The sequence below is a fragment of the Carica papaya genome, chromosome 2 (genome assembly GCF_054855325.1).
Source record: "Carica papaya isolate Zhongbai chromosome 2, ASM5485532v1, whole genome shotgun sequence".
NCBI lineage: Eukaryota > Viridiplantae > Streptophyta > Magnoliopsida > Brassicales > Caricaceae > Carica > Carica papaya.
Window position 1 is genome coordinate 29,499,413 of NC_142310.1, and position 20,588 is coordinate 29,520,000.

General features: G+C 35.1%; 1 protein-coding gene across 5 annotated transcripts in view; it reads left to right on the forward strand.

Moving 5' to 3' along the window:
* Positions 1 to 20,588, forward strand: part of SOS1 (sodium proton exchanger, putative (NHX7) (SOS1)) — a 67,308-nt gene that overhangs the window by 23,680 nt on the left and 23,040 nt on the right. For 4 of the 5 annotated variants that reach the window (XM_088213956.1, XM_088213953.1, XM_088213952.1 and 1 more), the window contains exons 6-12: positions 3,230 to 3,331; positions 3,413 to 3,530; positions 4,373 to 4,425; positions 4,624 to 4,689; positions 5,524 to 5,568; positions 10,017 to 10,072; positions 11,631 to 11,815. In XM_088213956.1, coding sequence (XP_088070082.1) covers positions 3,230 to 3,331; positions 3,413 to 3,530; positions 4,373 to 4,425; positions 4,624 to 4,689; positions 5,524 to 5,568; positions 10,017 to 10,072; positions 11,631 to 11,815 — 625 coding nt within the window. The remainder of the gene's footprint in view (positions 1 to 3,229; positions 3,332 to 3,412; positions 3,531 to 4,372; positions 4,426 to 4,623; positions 4,690 to 5,523; positions 5,569 to 10,016; positions 10,073 to 11,630; positions 11,816 to 20,588) is intronic. The other variant, XM_088213954.1, reaches the window with a different exon arrangement.

The following is a 20,588-nucleotide window of genomic DNA, read 5'->3' on the forward strand; positions in this document are numbered from 1 at the left end:
CCATTGCTTGTCCTTATTTGTTGATAGTGAGTACCTTTATATAAACCACTACTTATAAGGAAAATTATAAAAAAAGGAAATATAAAAGATTGTAGTTCTTATAATTTCTATAATTTACCTAAATGTGAAATTGAAATTTTATAATGTCTAAATAAGCACAAATAATATCAATAATTTAAAAATAAAAAAATCATTGTTATAAAAAAATTCTTTCATTGAAAATTTATTTGAAAGTAATATCTTATTGTTTTACATCATGACGACCCACTTTATAAAAAATAAACCTCATGTTTGAAGCGATGAAGTATCAATGTTCATAAAGCAGGAGCTTACATTTTGAAATCTTGCAACTTCGGACACTTGTAATCTCCATAGGAATTAAGAGCTTAGTCATCGAAGTTGTAGATTCTAGAGGAATATGAGAAAAAACAAAGTCACACTGATATGGAAGTTGGTTAACATGATAACTAGAAAAACTTATAGTAAGATTTGACATTCTAGTTGTAGATTCTAGAGGAATATCAGGCAAAACAAAGTCACATTGATAAGAAAATTGGTCAACATGATAAGTAGAAAGAACTTTAGTAAGATTTGACATTTCCTCTATTATTGGTGGAGGGGTTTCATGAAAAGTTTAAAATTTTGATTCATTTATTTTTGTCGCCAACCCCTATCACTGCCACCTTTGGAGCTATCCATAACCACCATTGTTGTTACCACCACCATTGCTATGATCACCATTGTCACTGCTGCTATTACCATAATGTCACCGCATTGCCACAGTTGTTGCCTCACCACTAACACCAATATTGTTTTTTTTTATTACCAAAAATAAAAGAAAAAAAAACTTAAGTGAAATAGACAACACCTAATAGCTGCTTTTTCTTTGGTTAGGTTAGTCAACCCTGTAGACATCTTCCCTCTTAGTTTCTTTTTCTTTTTCTTTAGGCTTCATGCCTATGTCTCATCTAGAGCGCCTGGGTTCTCCTATTTGATATTCCATGTCATTCTTATTTGATCATTCTTTTTATTTTTTATTTTTACTTTTTTAATTTGACCATTCATTCATTCACGCTTTATATAGCCCATGGAAAGATTCTGTTCTAAATAAGATGAGCATGATTAGTTTTCTTATTAATTGAGGATGATGACAAGAAGGTCATGGTGATACAAGAAGGTCTAACGATGGAATTCTGAATCGAGCGGAAGATATTCACTCTTTCAAGAAATGGTGGAGGTCAGGGAAAACAAAGAGGTGTCAAGATAAAATAAAAACTGCTGAATAAAAGGTTTGTGCTCACTCTCAGCCAAGTTGAAGCGGAATGGTTGGGAAACATTTTGAAATTATTGGATAATGAGGAGCTGATCCATTCACCTGTCTGTCGAAGAGAGAATGACTATATGCTGGTGGGGGTGCATAAGAATAGAGGAGGACGATTTACGTAGTTGACAAGGTTTATCAAGGCACAACTCCAATGCAGAATCTGTATACCACAAGGTCACCGGGGAATATCATGGTGGTACATGATGTGTGCCATGCAGGGATCACCAAAATTTGCAGTTTCTCGATCCAGTACTTTGGGTCGATGCGGGAGAGGTTCTGATATAGGGAGGTATCCCTACCAAGGTGGGCTCATCGGGCTACCATGCTGGTGGAGGTCTAGTACTAGAAGGAGCCAATGAGGCTGATGAGCATCCAATTTCAGTTTTCAAACAGTCGAAGGTTCAGCCGCATAATTTGCTTTGTAATGGATGTAGCTTGTGTTAAGAGGATTTTGTCGAGGCAAATCCTCAACTCCAGCATTTATTTCTATGTGTCTCTGTTGACCAGCACGACTACAGATAAGAAAAGTGGGTCGACATGACAGGTCAGAAACATAGTAGAATTGGACAGTATAAACATGCACTTCTAATCTGTTTGGACCCTGAGAAAAGGCCCTTGGTATTTACAAGGCTTCAAGGCCAATAAAGTAATGGCGAGCAGAGCTCTAAGGAACTGGGCTTTCCATTACCATTCAAGTGATAGACACTTGAATTGGCTGAAATTCTTAACTGATTTGTGGTGAATTTTCCATATGGGGATTTGCTCCAGTAACTTGAGACATAATCTCTGACATGATGTAACTTTTGTAGGGCAACTAAGGACAATTAAATTAGTTAAACAAGAAGAATATTGGGCTGGCATTGAATGGACAGAAATAATGGCAGCTCTGTTGTAGAGCCGACTGGAACACAAACGCAGTTGGAGGCAGCTGAGGTGGATAGATGCAGCTGGAGGCTGGTGCAGCTGGAGGCTGGTGCAGCTGGAGGCTGGTGCAGCTGGCTATGTGGGGTGCACGACTGGCTTTTCTTGGTGATTCATGTGACTTTAGGGAGCAATAGTTGAAGGGAGCAGCGGCTAGGCTGGCGATAGAGCAAGGAAGAATAGCAGTGGCACACAGGGTTGCTTGCAGCTGGGCTGGAGGCTGGAGCAGCGGCGCGTAGAGTGATGTGCGATTGAGCTGGATAGAGTTTTGCTGAGCAGTTGGAGAGATGAAGCTTGCAATGAAGGTTGGTCTTGGTGGTTGGTGGCCGACGGCTGGGGTGGTTGTCGCCGGCAATTAAGACTGACTCCTTCCGGGTTTCTTCATATTTCAACAATTAAAACTAATTAGGATTTATAAAAGAAGTTTATAGTTTTCTTTTTTTTAGAATTCTTATACTATGTGAAAGAATAAATATAAATTTTTTATTGAATATTGGGGTCCTATATATACAGTTTCGTATGAGTAAGAAACAGAAACATAATAAAAAAGGTGTGAAAAAATTTACAAAATTATGTACTCGAAGATTTAAGGTACCAGGTTTGCTTATCAAGGTTAGGTGAAGGATGGTGAGACTCAAACTGGATTAGTAAGGCTTCTTCAATATAATAATTTTGGTTTTCATTTTTGAGCCACAACTGGCCCAAGTGTCATTTACAATGCCATAGGAAATTTATCTAAATCCTTAGCAGACAAAGAGTTCTGGTAAATTTATAAGAACGAATAATTATATAACACAAAAGCCCAAAGTGTCAGTTTGCAACAAGGACTTAAAATATGGAGTTAGTATAAGTGGCCAATGTACAGTTCTTTGCATAATCCAATCAGAATTTTTGATTAACAAGTCCCAAATATTTGTTCTGAGACACATAGTTCATGCATTTTACCATTTGGTTTCTTTGTATCTGCCTTCTTTGCAACTGCAGGACAGCAATTGTGGTGTACCAACTTTTCTTTAAGATGGTGATGGGACAAAGCTTTAACTGGGGTGCCATAGTCAAGTTTCTGAGTCAAGTTGCACTTGGAGCGTAAGTATCGTGTCTTCTCAACAAAGAATGTTGACAGGCATACTCTTATAGTATGGTTATAAGGTTCAGATTTTGGTTCAGTGTAGGCATTGGTCTTGCTTTTGGCTTTGCATCTGTTTTATGGCTCGGATTTATTTTCAACGACACAGTGATAGAGATCACACTGACGCTTGCAGTGAGCTATATTGCTTACTTCACTGTATGACCTTTTTCTCTTTTAAACTTAGCACTTAATTAAAATTATTGGTACCAATTCCACGAACATATTTGTACAATTGATTAAGTGTTCAATTGCTTCAACTTATCATTGAACAATCAATTCATCAAGTTTTTCATGTTTTTTGATGTGCAGTCAATTTCCTTGTCCATATTGATGTTGTCTGATTCCAATATCATGAAAGAAACTGAACTGTCTGTCTAATAGTTATTTTTTTTTTATAAAAATTATGCTTAGTTACAGACCTCATTCCGATGCAAATATATAATTAAATATTCTTCATTCAGATAACCAAGAGACTTGTTATATCCCTAAGTTTTGAATTTCAACAAACCTTATCTAGTTGTGCACTGAGAAATTTACTGAGTGAGGATGAATGCAGGATATGTTAAAGAATAAAATCTTGCAAAGAATAAGAGAAAAAAAGGACAAATTGCATCAAGATTTTGGACTTTGACTTGCATTAAACGAAAAATCATGCAAACAAACATAGTATTGATATCTCTTTTTGAGCGGGTACTTTTTTTCTTAAATCTAGATATGTTTCTGCCATTTTTTCCAGTTACTATATTGCATGCTATAGTCAAAATCAAAATATTGTTGAACTCTAATAATGTTTTTAGGAACTGTCGCTGATTTCACAAAATTTAAATATAATTTTATGTTAGTTTATATTTTGTGTGAAATAATTGAGAAGAGTTTTTATGTTATAGGCTGCAAAAGGTGATGAGCATGTTTACAGTTAGGACTTTGCTAATTTAGATTACATTTTCTGTGTGTTTATCTTTTCTGGGAAAGAATTTGAGAAGCTTTTTATGTTATAGGCTCAAGAAGGTGCTGAGGTTTCTGGTGTGCTGACAGTTATGACTTTAGGAATGTAAGTTAAAACTGGTTTCTCTCATCTTTTTGCTACTTGAGAAAAAGATATCCCTTCCCTCATATTTTTGCTACTTGAGAAAAAGATATCCCTTCCCTCATATTTTTGCTACTTGAAAAAACATCTTCTTTCTTTCTCGAATCAGAAGAGAAAAGAGAAGAAGAAAACAGTTCTCTTTATATTGCAATTTGTGAACAGGTTTTATGCAGCAGTTGCAAAGACAGCATTTAAGGGCAATGGACAACAAAGCTTGCATCACTTCTGGTATATCCATATATATATATATATATATGCATAATAAAAGAATAAATATAATTAGATGGAAGGAAAAAATACAAACTAGAGCAGGACAAGCTCTCCTAAGGAAGTAAACTTCTGGTATATTTGGGCCTTTCCATTCCTTTTTGGATATCTTAGTTGTTTTTACTGCTGCTTATACACATTGAATGTGAAAGTGACATATGGAGTAGCTCATAATATGTTAAATGCACCTTCTAGGGACAAAAGGAGGAAAATAAACTATTATTAAGGGATGGCTTGAGTGGAGCTTACAATATATATTTCATGTTTTACTTATTTACAGAGACACATGTTTATTCGCATGTGATGATCAGCCATGAAAGAAAATCTTGTTCTTTAGAATTATCAAGGTTGTGTTATTAGTTGTTTTGGGATCAAGGGGATTTATTAGTATGTTGTTATTGGTGATTTTTTGGTTAAAAATATTTTTAGGAAATTTTGGAGTCGTAGTTTTTCAGAGCACAGGTAGGAGTATTGCTTGCTGTGACAACAGTGATGGAGATGTGATGATAGTGGTAATCGTTGTGGTAGAATATGAAGGGCTAAACATAATACTGATAGTGATAGTTGTAATGATATGAAAAACAACTGAAGGAGTGCATGATTAAGAGAGGAAAACACACCTACTTGAAATCTGGTGGTTCCAGTTGTCAGCATTAAGATGTTAGCTTCTTAGTTCTCAAGTATCTCTATAATTTAAATGTTGATAGATAGATAACCTTGTTATTACAATTCCAAACTGCAATCGAGCATCATGTCTCAATCCTTTTTTATCTTTTTTTTATTCTGATTTTGTAGGGAAATGGTTGCATACATTGCCAACACATTAATTTTCATCTTGAGGTAAGAGCTTTAAGATGCAATTCTAGATTCATAAAAATTGCAGTAATGAGAAAGCAGAGAAGCGTTACATATATATGTGTTATGGTCCCTACTGACGGACCTAGTTATGGGACAACTATCACAAAAATCTGCAGAAATTTTTTAGTGCGTTTGAGTTTTCCTACCTTTACTTATTTTGAGGTAAATTAGGACTCCTTAATAGAGAACCCTATGATTTCTTGAGTAAATAAGTAATCAATACCTTTAACTATTTCCTTCAATACCTTTCATAGATTAAAAATGAAAATTTATACGGTAGAAATTGCATAAATAGTTTTAGTTGTTGGCAGAAGAGAGTTACTGCTAAGACTAAAACTTGTCTACAAAAACTGCTACACTGCTTATAAATAACTTTCATAACTGCCTAACCTTATCTTCCTTGACTTGGTTGAACAATTAGTTGACAGAAATTTTTTTATATAGATACCTATATAAAACCTATAAAAAATTCATTAACACATGAAAAAACCCTTAAATGCCTAAACTAGAAATAACATAATTTTGAAATATTATTATTACTATTATTCTTTTAGTGGCTAAAATCCCTCACGCCACTTCCCCCCTCCAAATGGCACTTCTCCTTAAGAGCTAATGCTGGGCTACATACTGTTGTTGATAGTGGAAAACTGTCAGTGGTTTGATTTAAATTATCTTGAGCCGGTTCATCTGAATTGCCATTATCTTCTAATTCCAACCAAAATATTCGTTTAGACTGATACATGACTTAAATTTTTCATCACAATTAAACGAACGCCTCCTGTGCAGCAATGCTCGAGTTTGGCCTGTGAGAGTCGTTTCACCACCAGATTGTGGGGGAGAAGAGGGCGCTGGAAGAGACCTTCTTCTCCAGTGGGTTTGGACAAATGTTGTTCATAACGGTGCTCGAGACTCATGGCTGTGGTTAAGTCGCGTGGATTCTGCAGTTCAACCTGCACAGCAATGTTTTCCTTCAATCCATTCAAAAAAGTTTTCACTTCCTGTTCCCATGTGAGCGCACTGGCCTATGCTGAGAGAAGCTCGAACTGATTGTGATATTCTGCAACGGGTGCCATGATGCTGTAACTTACTGAGTTCCACTCATTTCTTACTCCGTATTGGTGGTCCAAAACGTAATTGACAGAAATATTTGAAAATTTTCCAATTCAAAGCTGGATGATATCTTTCTCATTTCAGAAACCATAATTGGGCATCGCCTTCCGAATTGAAGGAGGCTAGGAGACTTTCCTTCTCTACAGTCATTTGATGGCCCAAAAAAATGTTCACAACAACCGGTCCAGGGAAGAGGATCTAGAGAACCATCAACACATGGAAAATTTAACTTAGTGTACCTTGAAATAAAAGGAGCAGCCCTGTTGGCCACATACTCATCGCCAAGGTGATGTTGACACCCAGGCTGTACACTGCCTTCTCCATTTCCCCTCTTATCTGTGTGGCCAACAGAAAGTCCCTCCAGCCGTCCATTCGAGATATCAAATTTGATGCGGTCCTGTTCAAGATCTTCTCTTCAGAAAAGACTCAAACATAGCCTATAAGTCATCGATAACTTGTGGCTCTAATACCAAATTGTTATCGTCCCTACTAACAGATCTAGTTATGGGACGATTAATATGAAAATCTGCGGAACTTTTTGAATGCTCTTGTGTTTTCCTACCTTTACTTATTTTGAAGTAAATTAGGGCTCATTAAAAGAGAACCCTACAATCTCTTGAGTAAATAAGTACTTAACTCCTTTAATTATTTCCTTCCATACCTTTCATACAGTAACAATGAAAATTTATACAACGGAAATTACATAAGCAGTTTCTGTTTTTGGTTAAAAACAGTTACTGCTAAGACTTGTCTACAAAAACTATTAAATTACTTATAAATAACTTCTGTTAGGGAGGAAGTAAATCAGGTTAATGGGTATGGTTGTTAAAAAAGAAGTAAATTAAGGTGTTAAGGAAAAAATAAATCAGGTTAACGAGTATAAAGCTAAATTGCATCATTTATAATTAATTTTAATTAATTGTTTATTTCCTTTTTCCGTCCTGAAAAATCTATATATATAAAATTATACTATTCAATAAAACACATTAATAAAAAATCCATTCTTAACATGGTATAAAAGTTGTAAATTAAAAAAAATTTAACTTCACTTACAAATTCTATTCGGCCTTTATTCCCGAAATAGAAAAAGAAAAATCCTAAAAAAGTTTACCTCAGTTTCCGTAACTGACCACTATAGAACAATCGTCAGCCACTTTTGCCAGCCACTAGTGGCATGCCTTTATCACTGGAGCCAAAACCCTAAGTTGCGCATCCAATCACTCATCCAGGACCTTACTGTGCTGCAATTTCGTCACGCGACCTTCTCTATCACTAGATACAATTGTGACTAGATGCAACCCTCTTTGTACCAAACGATCAGACAATGCTTTGTTAGTCGTGCTCAAATGCAAAGTGCGATATGGACATGTCTCTGTCTTGACATCATCCCAACGTGAAGCACGAAACATGATCCCGATGTGACTAGACGCATCTTCCCTCTGCTATGCAGCCATGGAGCGCCCCTCTGCCCAATCACGACTGTGACTACATGACTGTGACTAGACATAAGCAAAACTGCTAGAACCCTAACTCGTCTCTGTTGCAACTCTCTACACATAGATGCGAGCGTGCCGGCCATTGGTGCCTCTCCCCTTTGCTGTGCTTGTGACTCCAGTCCATATCCAAGTTGAGCTGAGTCAAGGTGGTAAAGAATTGCCAAGTTGACTCAGTAAGTTTTTGGTTTAAGTTAATTAAGTGAATTTTTTGTTCGAGTTGACTCAGTGATTCAATACATAACTAGTGTATTTTTTTCTCAATATTTTCCTTATGCAGTCACGTGTTATAAGTAAAATCTTTTTGATAATTTTTTCTTTTTCTACACTAATTATTATTCAATTCTTAAAGGATATCAGAGGTAATATTTTAAATTATTGGAACAAATTCCAACATGATGATGCCCAATGGAGGTAACTTCAATTCCTAGTGAATTTCAAGATGTATATTAAAAGACTAAAGACTCTCATTGAGAAACACATAGGTATCAATTTAGTGGCACACCCAATGTCGAGTCATCCATGTGAAAATCCAAATCAGAAAAGGGAAAAAAATGGCAACCAGTTGTAGACAACTGATGGGAGAGGTCAAGAATATGACAGTCTGATGGATCTACCATGTTACTTGAGCTACAAGATTGAGCTTTGCATCCGACTAGAGATGAAACAAGAGAAGACATTTGTGGAAGCAGTTTAGAGCAGAGGTTGGGGGGAGAAGCAGGTAGGGCAAATGAAGTCTGTTCAAAAAGTAGGTCGTGTTGCTTTTGAAATTCAAAATCAAAATGCAAAATATGGCTGCCGTTTCATAACTACTCAAAATACACAAATGTGCATCGTTTTGTTTGAAAAAATGTTTATGTGAAAAAAAAAGTGTAACAAATTTTGAATTTCAGAGATTTTATCCTTATTAGAGCCAATGATAACTATATCATCTACATAAATAAAAAGTACAACTAAATTTTTAGATGTCATTTGAAGAAAAATGAGGAATCATATTGATTTTGTGTAAATGAAAAACCAAGAAAAGTGAATTTGAACTTTTCGAACCATGCCTACGGTGTCTACTTTAAGGCATATAAAGAACGCTTTGGTTTACAAGCAACATTAGGTGAGGAAGTAGGCATACCATGCAGAAGTTTTATGTAAACTTTCTCAATGAGATCACCATATACGAACGTGTTCTTAACATCCATTTGATGTAGAGACCATGATTGAGATGCAGTAAGGGATAGTATGGTGCCTACGGTTGTCATCTTGTCTACTAGTGGAAAGATGTCATCATAGTTTAGACCATACTCTTTCTTGTTATCAAGAACCACTAATCGAGCCTTGTAACGGTTTGTGGATCCATAAGATCGAATCTTTATAGAAAACACAAGTTTACTTCTAAGGGGTTTTATAGATGGGGGACATGAACTACTAAGAATGATCTTGAAGAACTACTAAGAAATGCTTTTTATCAGCTTTTGACAATAATGGGATTAGAGAAGCGGTTTGAGTTTCTTTAAGTCTAGATTAGGCATGAGAAGTCCTATTATGTTCACGTGTGAACTACGCATAAGTATTGTTACTGGCTTAACGTGTTTTTATTTCCTAGTTTGATGGGCAATCAGTAACTCATGATATGGGTGTATGTTCTATCTCCTCTGCAACCAATTTTGAAACCAACTGATCAATGAACAGGTTACTTGTCAACATGATATGGCAGTGCCATTTATTTATGTTTCTAACTTCATTTATTTTTCTTTCTTGTCGCGAATAACTTGCTATGTGCATTATTTAATAATACGTTGTCACATTGTTCTGTTTTCTTTTTTGCTTTCACAGTGGAGTTGTGATAGCTGAAGGCATTCTCGGAAGTGACAGCGTTTTTAAAAACCATGGTACTACTCACATTCATTTTCATCTAATCTTCTGCTCACATGCTAAAATTATTTTGGGACATGAGAATACTGAAGATTGCACAATTGGCAGCTTAAACCTTTATGTTGTTGCTTGAACAAATTAATCCTGGGTGTTTACAAATTAAGCTCGCAAGAACTTCAACTTGCAATTTTGGCCACCTTCGGCGACAGTTTGACTGGTGACCACCACCATCGAACTCCTTTCCCCAGTCAAGTTCTCTAACCTATTTCACCCCCATTTGTCCATTGGCATGGAGATTCAAGGAGAGGGAAGCTTATATTTTTTAGTATCAATGTGATTAATTTTTGACACCTTTTGTTTTAGAGGCATTCAAGTTTAGAACCAAAGAGGCAGTACTTATCTCTCTTGTTGTGATTGTCTGCCAGTGTATTTAACAAGATATTTTCTTGCTTCAGAATGGAGGGCTTAAAACTCTGTTTGTTTTTGCTGAGAGAAAGTAATTATGACAAAATCAGCTTCTTTTTAATTGCTATAGCTAAAAGCTTACTCTTTTCAAAAGTTAATACCACTTCTCATAACTTGCTTTTTACAAAATGCTGTTGCAGTTTTTGTTCTCAATCTTTATGTGTGGTAATATTTTTGATAATAATGTTTTTGAAGATATTTATTGGAATAAACCTATATGATTGGATTGCATTTAGGGGAATTTTTGTCTAAAATGTTAAATATATTTATATGTATTCTATCTAATTCTTGTTAGAGATAGTGCATCTATTTGAAAATTAATAGAAGTCCACAATTGGTTTTTCTGTTTCCCTAAAGATTTGATGCTATAGTAAAGAAATCACATAGTTACTTTCCAAAAGCAGCTAGTATTTGTTTCTTAAAACTGGAAAAGAGGTTGACAAATTAACAAATGCGTCCAAAGCACTAATGTACTAGAAGCAGGGCGGAGTTGTAGAAAGAAAACAATCCCAACTACAGCTAACTAGAGCCTGAGTTGTCGATTTGTGCGAACCAAATTTAATATACATTTCCTGAATTTGTTCAATCTGTCTTGGAAGGGATATGGCATCTACTGGCGTTCTGGGAGATAACACCAATCCTATTGCTTTCGTCAGGAGCTTTTATAGTGTTTGATTATATTGTGCCCAATCTAAAATTGTTATCAGCTTAGAATTTGTGTTTTCACCTTTCTAGTCTATAATGTACTGGGCCAAACTTTAATTATGTTGCGACCGTTATCTTATTCAAATGAATTTGCCAACATGCTGGGATCTCTTGAAATTTTCAACTTTAAGTTCATCTGCAATGTAATATAGGTACTTCATTGGTGCTAGTTCTTATGATGTTCTCTATGAAATCAGGTTTAATGGTTTAATTCACTCTTAAGGCTTCCCTTTTAGTAGGAAATTTATTGATTGAGCACCTCTTTTTTTCCTTTTTTATTAGTAATACTCAAGTGAGGTATTGAAAGGTTATTATTCTCCAGTATGCTTTAAAGTCACTTTTATGAACCTTTATGCACTCTCTAGGTTTCAAGAAACTTTAATAATTCTTTTCTTCTTATTTCAGGGAATTCATGGGGATTCTTATTTCTTTTGTACATTTATGTACAATTGTCTCGCGGCGTTGTCATTGGAGTACTTTATCCATTTTTGAGATATTTTGGTTATGGTTTGGATTGGAAGGAAGCTACGATTCTCACATGGTCAGGTTTGAGAGGAGCTGTAGCGTTGTCGCTGTCATTATCTGTTAAGGCAAGTTCTCACAGAATTCTACTGATAGTGATTTAAGGCATCTCCTAAAGATTTCAGTATGTAACTTTTTCATGCTGTGTGCATCTGGTTTTCCGAGTTTATTGGAATTAATTATTACATTTTTAGTATTTCTTTACAGATTGGAATATATCCGGCCAGCTATTTGAATAATACTGCTGCTGGAGCTGAAACATCCATTTTCAAATCATACTTTAGATTTTTCCCTCCTTTAAATGATAATGAAGTGTCCATACCTACTTCTATCTCAATAAGGGTGTGCATGTTGCTCTGTAGATTTGATAGCTCCCTATGATAAAAAAGTAAATGATGGAAGGAAACTTTTATAAGCATCTACCCCGAGTACATTAAAATGTCTATAGGAGCCAATCATATCTAATCTATTCTTGCAATGTCGCCATAATGTGCTCTTATGTTTGATAATTGGTTTACTTCTGATATGGAGGTTGATGGCCCAGGCTAGATTTTTATTTAAATTTCAAGACATTTTTTCATTGCCAATTAGGAAAAATGATGAAGTGTACTTGTGGAGCCAAATGTTGTGCCTATCATGAAATAAAAAGATAAAAATATCATTAAGTAAGAGAAGAAAGAGGAAGGTAAGGGTGCGTTAAACAAGAGGGAGAAGAGGATGGCTTTTGTCCTTAAGGGTGAACTTTGTTTTGGTTTACATTTCTAGTGAACACTTAATTAGAAATGATGTGATTGAGCCGAGATTTGTCATAGCAAGTTAGAACTTTGTAATAGGAGCTTTTTTTTATCGTTAACAATAGTCTACTTAAGGATGAACTTTGTTTTGTTTAGATTTCTAGTTAAGGCTTAATAGGAAAACACTTAATTGAGTTATGATTTTATGTTGGAAGTCAGTTAGGACTTCAGAATAGGAGTTTTCATTAGGAACATGAGTGAAAAAATAACATGTTTTGATAAGATGAAACAAAAAAGGAAAAAGAAATGAGGTAATTTGAATATAGGTTATGTGCTGTTTTTCTGTGTTGTTTTGTATTATGTGTTGTGTTGTGTGTGTTTAGTAGAAGCAAAAAATTAGTGAGAAATGTGTGTTGCTTGTGTCTAGTTAGGAGCTACAATTTTGTGTGCTAGGAGAAAATTAGAGAGAAACAGAGGACAGTGATGTTGACTCTGGAAGTGACTGCCAGAACTAACTACTCCCTTCTTTGTAAAACCTATGTTGTTTCTATTTAGAGTTTATGTATGGTAAATTTTACTCAATTATCGTGTACTTTCTAACTCAAATTGTTGTAGTATACTCTCTTAGCGAGCCCCTGTTAGAAGCCTTTGATATGATTTCTGATCTGAAAAAAAAAGAAGAGAAAGAGAAGAGAGAGAAAGGAGAGAACAACAGAGATAAAGAGAGAACTTTGAGGTAAATAATTCTTATCTTATTCAATAATGTTTGAGTTACAAATCGAGTTTATTTATAGACTTGCGGGAATTAAAAGATAACATTGATGGAGGCGGGATTTGTGTGGTCGTTTCAATTGAAGGCAATGGCAGTGGGATCTTGCGGCTGCTGCAGGATGATGGTAACAGTTAGGGTTGAAACCCTAACCCTAATTTGTACATGTAAAAAGACTACTTTGCCATTTTTTGTAAATTTTCCTTTTTACCATTTGTATCCTAACAATACTCTGTAGTAACAACCTTGTTCTCAAGGTTGAGTTCTGGAAATATTTTCTGAGAGTCCTTTCCATAATAATCTCCTCCAAGACCATTACCATTTTATTTAAGCAGTAGTGTCTTGAAAAATACTGGTCTCCACACTTGTAGCAAGCAACATTTGCTCTTCTAGATTCCATCTCTTTTTACATAGCTCAGGATGGTTGTTTATAATTTTTATTTCAGATCCTTTTAAAAATTGGACAACTTTGCCAATAATATATGAATTTTGAGATATTTCTATCACATATTATCTTGTAGCAAGTCTTGTTCAAATGTTTGGTTGGGCAAGCGTGAGTTAAACAGATTTATCATTGGCTACAGTTCTGTTTTGAGCCTACTGATAAAATTGAAAATGAAAAACTTCTTAGAAAGAGTGCGATTGTTGACATTTACTGATGCGTGCAAATGCTTGAAACGTTCTTGATATACAGAACGGTTCTGGTACACGCCAGCTTGTTAAATTATTCAATGAAATCTCTTTAGGAGGTGCTCCCAAATTTTCGACAGAGTTCCTCTACAAAAAAATTCCATTCAAGCTCTTTCACTTTTGCTAACCATCCCTCATACTGAACATTTGCTACATCATCCAAGTAGAGTGAAGGCACCTCCGCCTTTTGTTCTTTCAGTGCTCCGTACACCAAAAAATATTTATCGCATCTCGGATCCTAGCAGAGGGATTAATTCCATAATAAAGTAAGACTTCCACCTTAGGTAGGCTAGGTAGTTGACCAAAGAGGGGTGAACCAATTCGATTCATGGTGAAATTAGGGGTCTAACTTGATTAAGAAAATGGGCCAGTTCGATCTAAGCAGTTTACTTTGGACCAGTTTGGTATGGGTTGGTTTGGTTCGGACTGGTTCGGTCAAACTCGGGTTGGTTTGAACCAAGTCGGACCAGTTCACATGTTTTAATCCTTGAATTAGTCAAAATTGGTTTTAAGGTTTTTAACTCTCGAATTGCATTTTTTCATTCCTGCTTCTTCGCGAGCAAGGGGACTCGGCAGAAAGTCTCTTTGCCCGTTTGGCATGGCTGTGTTGTGGGGTCACCAGGCTCAACCTTTTCTGGTGCGCTATACTATCATGTATCATCTCCACATGCTCAGCCCAATTGGGGCGATTGTTGCCTGGGTTGCGGGCTCGACAACTCCTAGTATGGTGCACCACGTATCGGTTCCACTAGCTACTCAAATTATCTTTGTGTTTTTTTTTGTTCTTGCGAACTTTGGCCATGAAGTCGGAGAACCACTAGTCGAAATTTTTCATCATCAGGTTTGGCTGTTCCACCACGGCTACCACATTTCCCTTGGATCAAGTACGCAAAGCGACCTTGGTGCATGATTCAACTTGCTCCAATGACTCTGATACCACTTTTTCAAAAGCCTTTAACATAGTTTCTGATTTGCAAAGAAAGAAGAGGAAAAGAAGAGAAAGAAAGGAGAGAACAGAGAAAAGAGAGAACTTTGAGATAAATAATTCTGATCTTATTCAATGGTTTTTGAGATACAAATTGAGCCTATTTATAGACTCGTGTGGGAATTAAAAGATAACATTGAGGGAGGCAGGATTTGCACGGCCGTTTTGATAGTAGGCAGCGGTAGCGAGATTTTGCAATGTATATTGGATGATGGTACCGATTAGGGTTGAAACCCTAACACTAATTTATACACGCAAAAAGACTATTTTGCTCCTTTTTGTGATTTTTTTTTTATTTTTTGTATCTTAACAACCCCTAGAATCATATTAAAGATAGATAAGGAAAGAAAAACTCGAAAACATTAAAAAATCATATTGATAGAATCTATATGCATATACTCATAACTTGATCTATATCAATAAGGATCATAATAATTTGGTTTTAGAGCTAGAAGTTATAGGTAATGTACTGTTAAGAATAATTGAATATGTGCATTATTAAATATCATGATCCTATATATGCGGAATTTCTAAAACAGAAAAGGAAATAGACAATTAATTACATAGGCGTATTTTACTCTAAAATCCTCTATCCTAATTACATATAATATACTCTTTAACTCTCTCAATCGAGTTAGAAAATTGACATCGTCCATCTATATATGCCGATGATAGTCTAGAATATTGAATTACTCAATCTTTTGGTCATCACATCTACAAGTTGTGAGCTGATAAACATGTATGAAATACATATTAAACTATTGTTTAGTTTCTCTTTGATGAATTGTCTGTCAATCTCAATATGTTTGATCTTGTTATGTTGTACCAAATTATGAACGATACTTGTAGCCAATTTATTGTCACAGTATAAGTGTATAAGATTATTCCACTTGATTATCAGATTTTCCAAGATTCTCTTTAGTCATGGTAGCTCACATATCCCTTGAACAATTCTCGAAATTCTAATTCTGCGCTTGATTTTGTCACTAATTTTTATTTCTTACTCTTTCAAGTGACCAAGTTATCCTTAAGGAAAGTACAGGAACATGTGGTAGATTTTCTATCCACCACTACCCTTGCATTGTCTGCATCTGTATAAGCTTCTAGGAATGACCTGTTATTCTTTTTAACATGATTTGTATTTTGTATGTCCTTTTTAGGTAATATAGCATTTTGTAGGCAGCCCATAAGTTTGCACCTCCTTAAGTTTGGGATGAACTTAACACTCATTACTAGGTAATGTTCTATCTTGTATGTGGCAGATATATTAATCTGCTAAGTAATCTTTGATACATTTCCTTATCAATTGGCATGTCCTCTTTTGCTGGCCCAATTTATGATTAGGATCAATTAGAGTACTAATTAGTTTATATGCTAATTTGTCGTATCTCTTACTATGTTGTGAATGTATTTTTGTTGGGAAATGAAGATTTTTGGTTTTGCACTAACAATTTTAATTCTGAGAAAATACTTCAACTTTCGTAACTCTTTGATCTCGAACTCTTTTGTTAGGCAATATTTGAATTTTAGTTTTTCTTTTTCATCATCACGTTGTTATGATGATATATGTTAAGAAGTGTACATTAAGGTTACATTAGGGTAGCGCATATATTAATAATATACTCCAATTTTTATGATATTTGTAATTAATATTATTTACTTGTATTATTACTATTCACTTGTCTATATAGGGCCTTAATATTTAATGAAATATATAAATTCATTCTTTCACAAAGTATTAGATCTGTAGGTTAAGAAAACTTTAAACTCTTTTCGTAAACTTTAGTTGGACTTTGCCGAAATAAGAAAAACTCTAAAAGAAGTCAACTTTTAGAGTCAGCCACATTTACCACCGGCTTTCATCATCAGAAAATAGCCAACCAAGAGCCACAATATTTGTGCATGACCCACCACCAGCCGTGCCGCCAAATGACGTCGTTGCCCTCTGCTGTACCAGCCCCAAATAGCACCTTTGGCCATGTGTTTGAATTTGGTAGCTGGCCTCCAGCGGTGCCTCTGACTAGCCGCTGGAGCTGCATATAACCTGCTCTACTAAGCTGCAGCGGCAACCTTCTGTTCAACCACAAACAGGTGCATTTAGCCTCTCCAAATCAGCTGTTCTATCAAGTCCACCTAGTAGCTGCACATCTGTCCTGTCTTGCTGCACAAGCCCCTGGATGTCTATCCCGACCGTTTGCAACCCTACCCATTAGTTTGTCATGTGTGCCGCTCAAACCAATCTTGCTGCACCGACTAGCCTCTACCACACAATTATTGTTGATTCTGGTCAGTCGATAATATATTTTGATTTATTTAATCGATTTTAATTACCTAAACTGTAAATCATATTAGAGGCTACATCGTAAGGTATTAATTATTTGGTGCATTCAGGTATATTTTTGTTGATTTTAGAGAAAAAATAATAATTTTTATTTCTCACTCTTTATTTTGTTACATTTAAAGTATTTATAGAATTCGTAATCTACAGATAGAGAAATTTTTATTTTATTAGAATTTTAATTATATGAAATTATTATTCTCATATAGTTATAATTATATATAATGCCAAATAATAAATTAAAATAATTAAATAATAAAATATAACAGTCAACACTCCCCATCAAATTGGTGCAGCGATATCATACATGCTCAACTTGCAGAACAAGTTCTAAAGAGTCAATCTGCAGTTTACCAATGTCAATCATCTTCTTTGTTCCAAGATGCTGATTTTACTATATTTGATGCACTTATAACAGATGAAGAGTTAAATTGAGACAGAATATGCTTTAAATGTTGAATCTTTTCGATTGGAAAGATTTCAACTGTTGGTGTGTTAGGTGTTTCACTTTATCTAAACCAAATTTTCTTGAGCTCTCGTAGGTTCACAATTCCTTCTCTCACGACCTCTAGTTGGTTTTCCATGCAACTTTCAGTAAGTTTCTTTAGTGTGTTCTAGTTTGTCACAATAATCATACTCCCGTACATTTTTGGACTAGTCAGACTGAGTAACTAATTGAACTTTTTCAATTGGTGCTATATGAAGCATGACATTCCTTCTACTTTATTCTCACAATATAAAAATAAGTTTATTGTAATGAGAGAAGAGAATCTTTACCAAGCACCTAAATTTGTATTTGATCATATTTGTATTCAAACCAACTAAGAAATCATAAATCTGCTAATTTTCAATCAATTTCTAAAATTTGATTGTATATTCAAGGCAATATGCCTGAAAACCTTGATAATAATTTAGCTCTTGTCATAATCCACTCAATTTTGAAAAATATTGAGAAATAGTCATCTTTCCTCGTTTTGTACCATGAACTTTATTTCGAAATTCATAAATATAGGTATCATTACTCACTTGTGAGTATGTGAGAGATATTACATTTCATATATTCGTGCAATATAGGGTTGTGTGGAATTGATGAGTCAAGACATTATGAAGGAGTCAGAGTCCCACATGTTATATTCTAAATTAGCTACATATGATTTTTTCATATCGCCTATAATGTACCCTTACAATCTTCTAACTTTGATAAATAATAAATAAGATCTTAATTAAAAAAGATAATTACCCATCAAGTTTTACAGTACTAATTTGTAATGCGGGATTATCCGAATTAGAACCATCACTTTTTTTGCTTCAGTTATTTTAGAGTACTAGAAATAAGGAAAAATAATATCCAGTGATGAAGTACAAACTTTTTAATCAATAACAAATGATACTAAAAAAGGGTTGCAAATTGGAACTACATCTGTCAGGCAGCAGTGTGGTTCGGCTTGGCTCGGCTAAAAACGGTTCGGTTTCGGCTCAAAAACGACTTGAACTTGGTTCAAAGGGAGAGCGGCTCAGCTCGGATCTGTGCGAAGTGCGGCGCGGCGCGACAGAAGAGGTCGGGATCTGTGCGCAAAAAGGTGCGACTAGAAAGCTTTCTGCATGTGGCTCTATGCGCGGCGGAAGAAGAAGATCGAAGGTCGGATCTGTGTACAACGCGGCACAGCTAGAAAGCTTCCTGTGCACGGCGGAAGACGAAGATCTAAAGTCGGACCTATGTGCGATGCGGTGCGGTCGGAAAGCTCCTTATGTGCAACGAAAAAAGAAGATCGAAGGCGGGACGTGTGTGCGACCCGATGCGGCAGAAGAGCTTCCTGTGTCCGGATCTTCGCATTGAGAAGGAGATCGGCTGCTTCCTCTCTTCCTCTGATTTGGCTTCTCTTCTTCTAATTTGGTTCTTTTTGCTATTTTTAGAGTTCGTAAAAAATTCTGAAATTAAAATCCTAAAATAGATTTATTTTGCTATGATACTATGTTGATTTTAAAAAAATAATAATAATTTTGATTTCTCACCACACTTTATGTTGTTATACTTAAGAGTATTTATAAAATTTATAAACTACAAATAGAAAAATTTTTATTCTATTAAAATTTTAATTATATAAGATTAGTATACTCATAAAATTCTAATTATATAATACTAAATAATAAAATATAGTAGTTAATAATTTTCTATCTTCCACAGTTTAAATTCCTCAAATAAGCATTTTATGTTATCATTAACCGTAGACTTAGGAGTCATAAGCCACATGATCAACTTCACTCAATTTTTGATCTCTATACCAGAGCCTAGTAACGAATTTACTAGTCATAGTAGCAAAAGTCTGAACCATAAAGTTTAATCATCACTTTACACTTACTGATGTATTAGATCTCTCTAAATTGTGCAGCAATTTAGTATCAGTAAGTAAATTGTCCCAAGATCTCAATTGTTATGTGATTTTTTCTTCGTCTCTTTGTGAATTTCAGGATTAGAATTCAGGAAGGACAATTGGAAATGTTGAGACTTGAAACAGATTATAATTCATTGATGCATCTGGGACATCACGAATTGTCCTTTCCACCAACATCCTTGATAGGATACGGCTCTATCAGATAAGGCTCTATCAGATAAGGTCATCCCTCATTTTCTAGTCTTAATGTTATATTTTCCTCTTTGTTTTCGGAGTCTAGTAATTGAAATTTACATTGTGATGCATGTGAATTGGCAAAACACAAACGTATCATTCCCTCCTCCCCCATTCCCTTTTCCCCTCCTCTCTCTTGGGTAATAAAAGAAGTTATTTCCTTTTTTATTTGGTTTATAATGATATTTCATGACCCTTAAATATTTGTAATATTTTTGAAACTTGATGATTTATTTCTTTTATCGAAAATTGCAATAGAGTAACCTGACTTTTCTTGTTAAAATCTAAATATAAGATTAGTCACGTTATTCTTTAATTCACACACGATCAATACCCAGCTTAGAGTAGAAGTCAAATATTTTCGAACTGATGATGCCCATGACTATTTTAACCAGATATTATTTTCATTCTTTCAAAGAATGAATTATTCGTGAATCCTTTTGTGTCTATAATTCACAACAAAGCAGATAGCATGGAGGAAAAATAGTCCCTTGCTCATCGCTAACCAGGAGACGTTGTGTTAGCCGCAACTTATTTTATCTATTGATTACCATCTGCAATATTAGACTTCTGCAATCCCATAGAAGTCATAGCCACATTGTTTTCCGAGGACAGAGTCACCAATAACCTCATCCCTTATCTCTTTAGGTATGTTACCTATATTTACGTACATCAGTATTGAAGAGGATAACTTGACT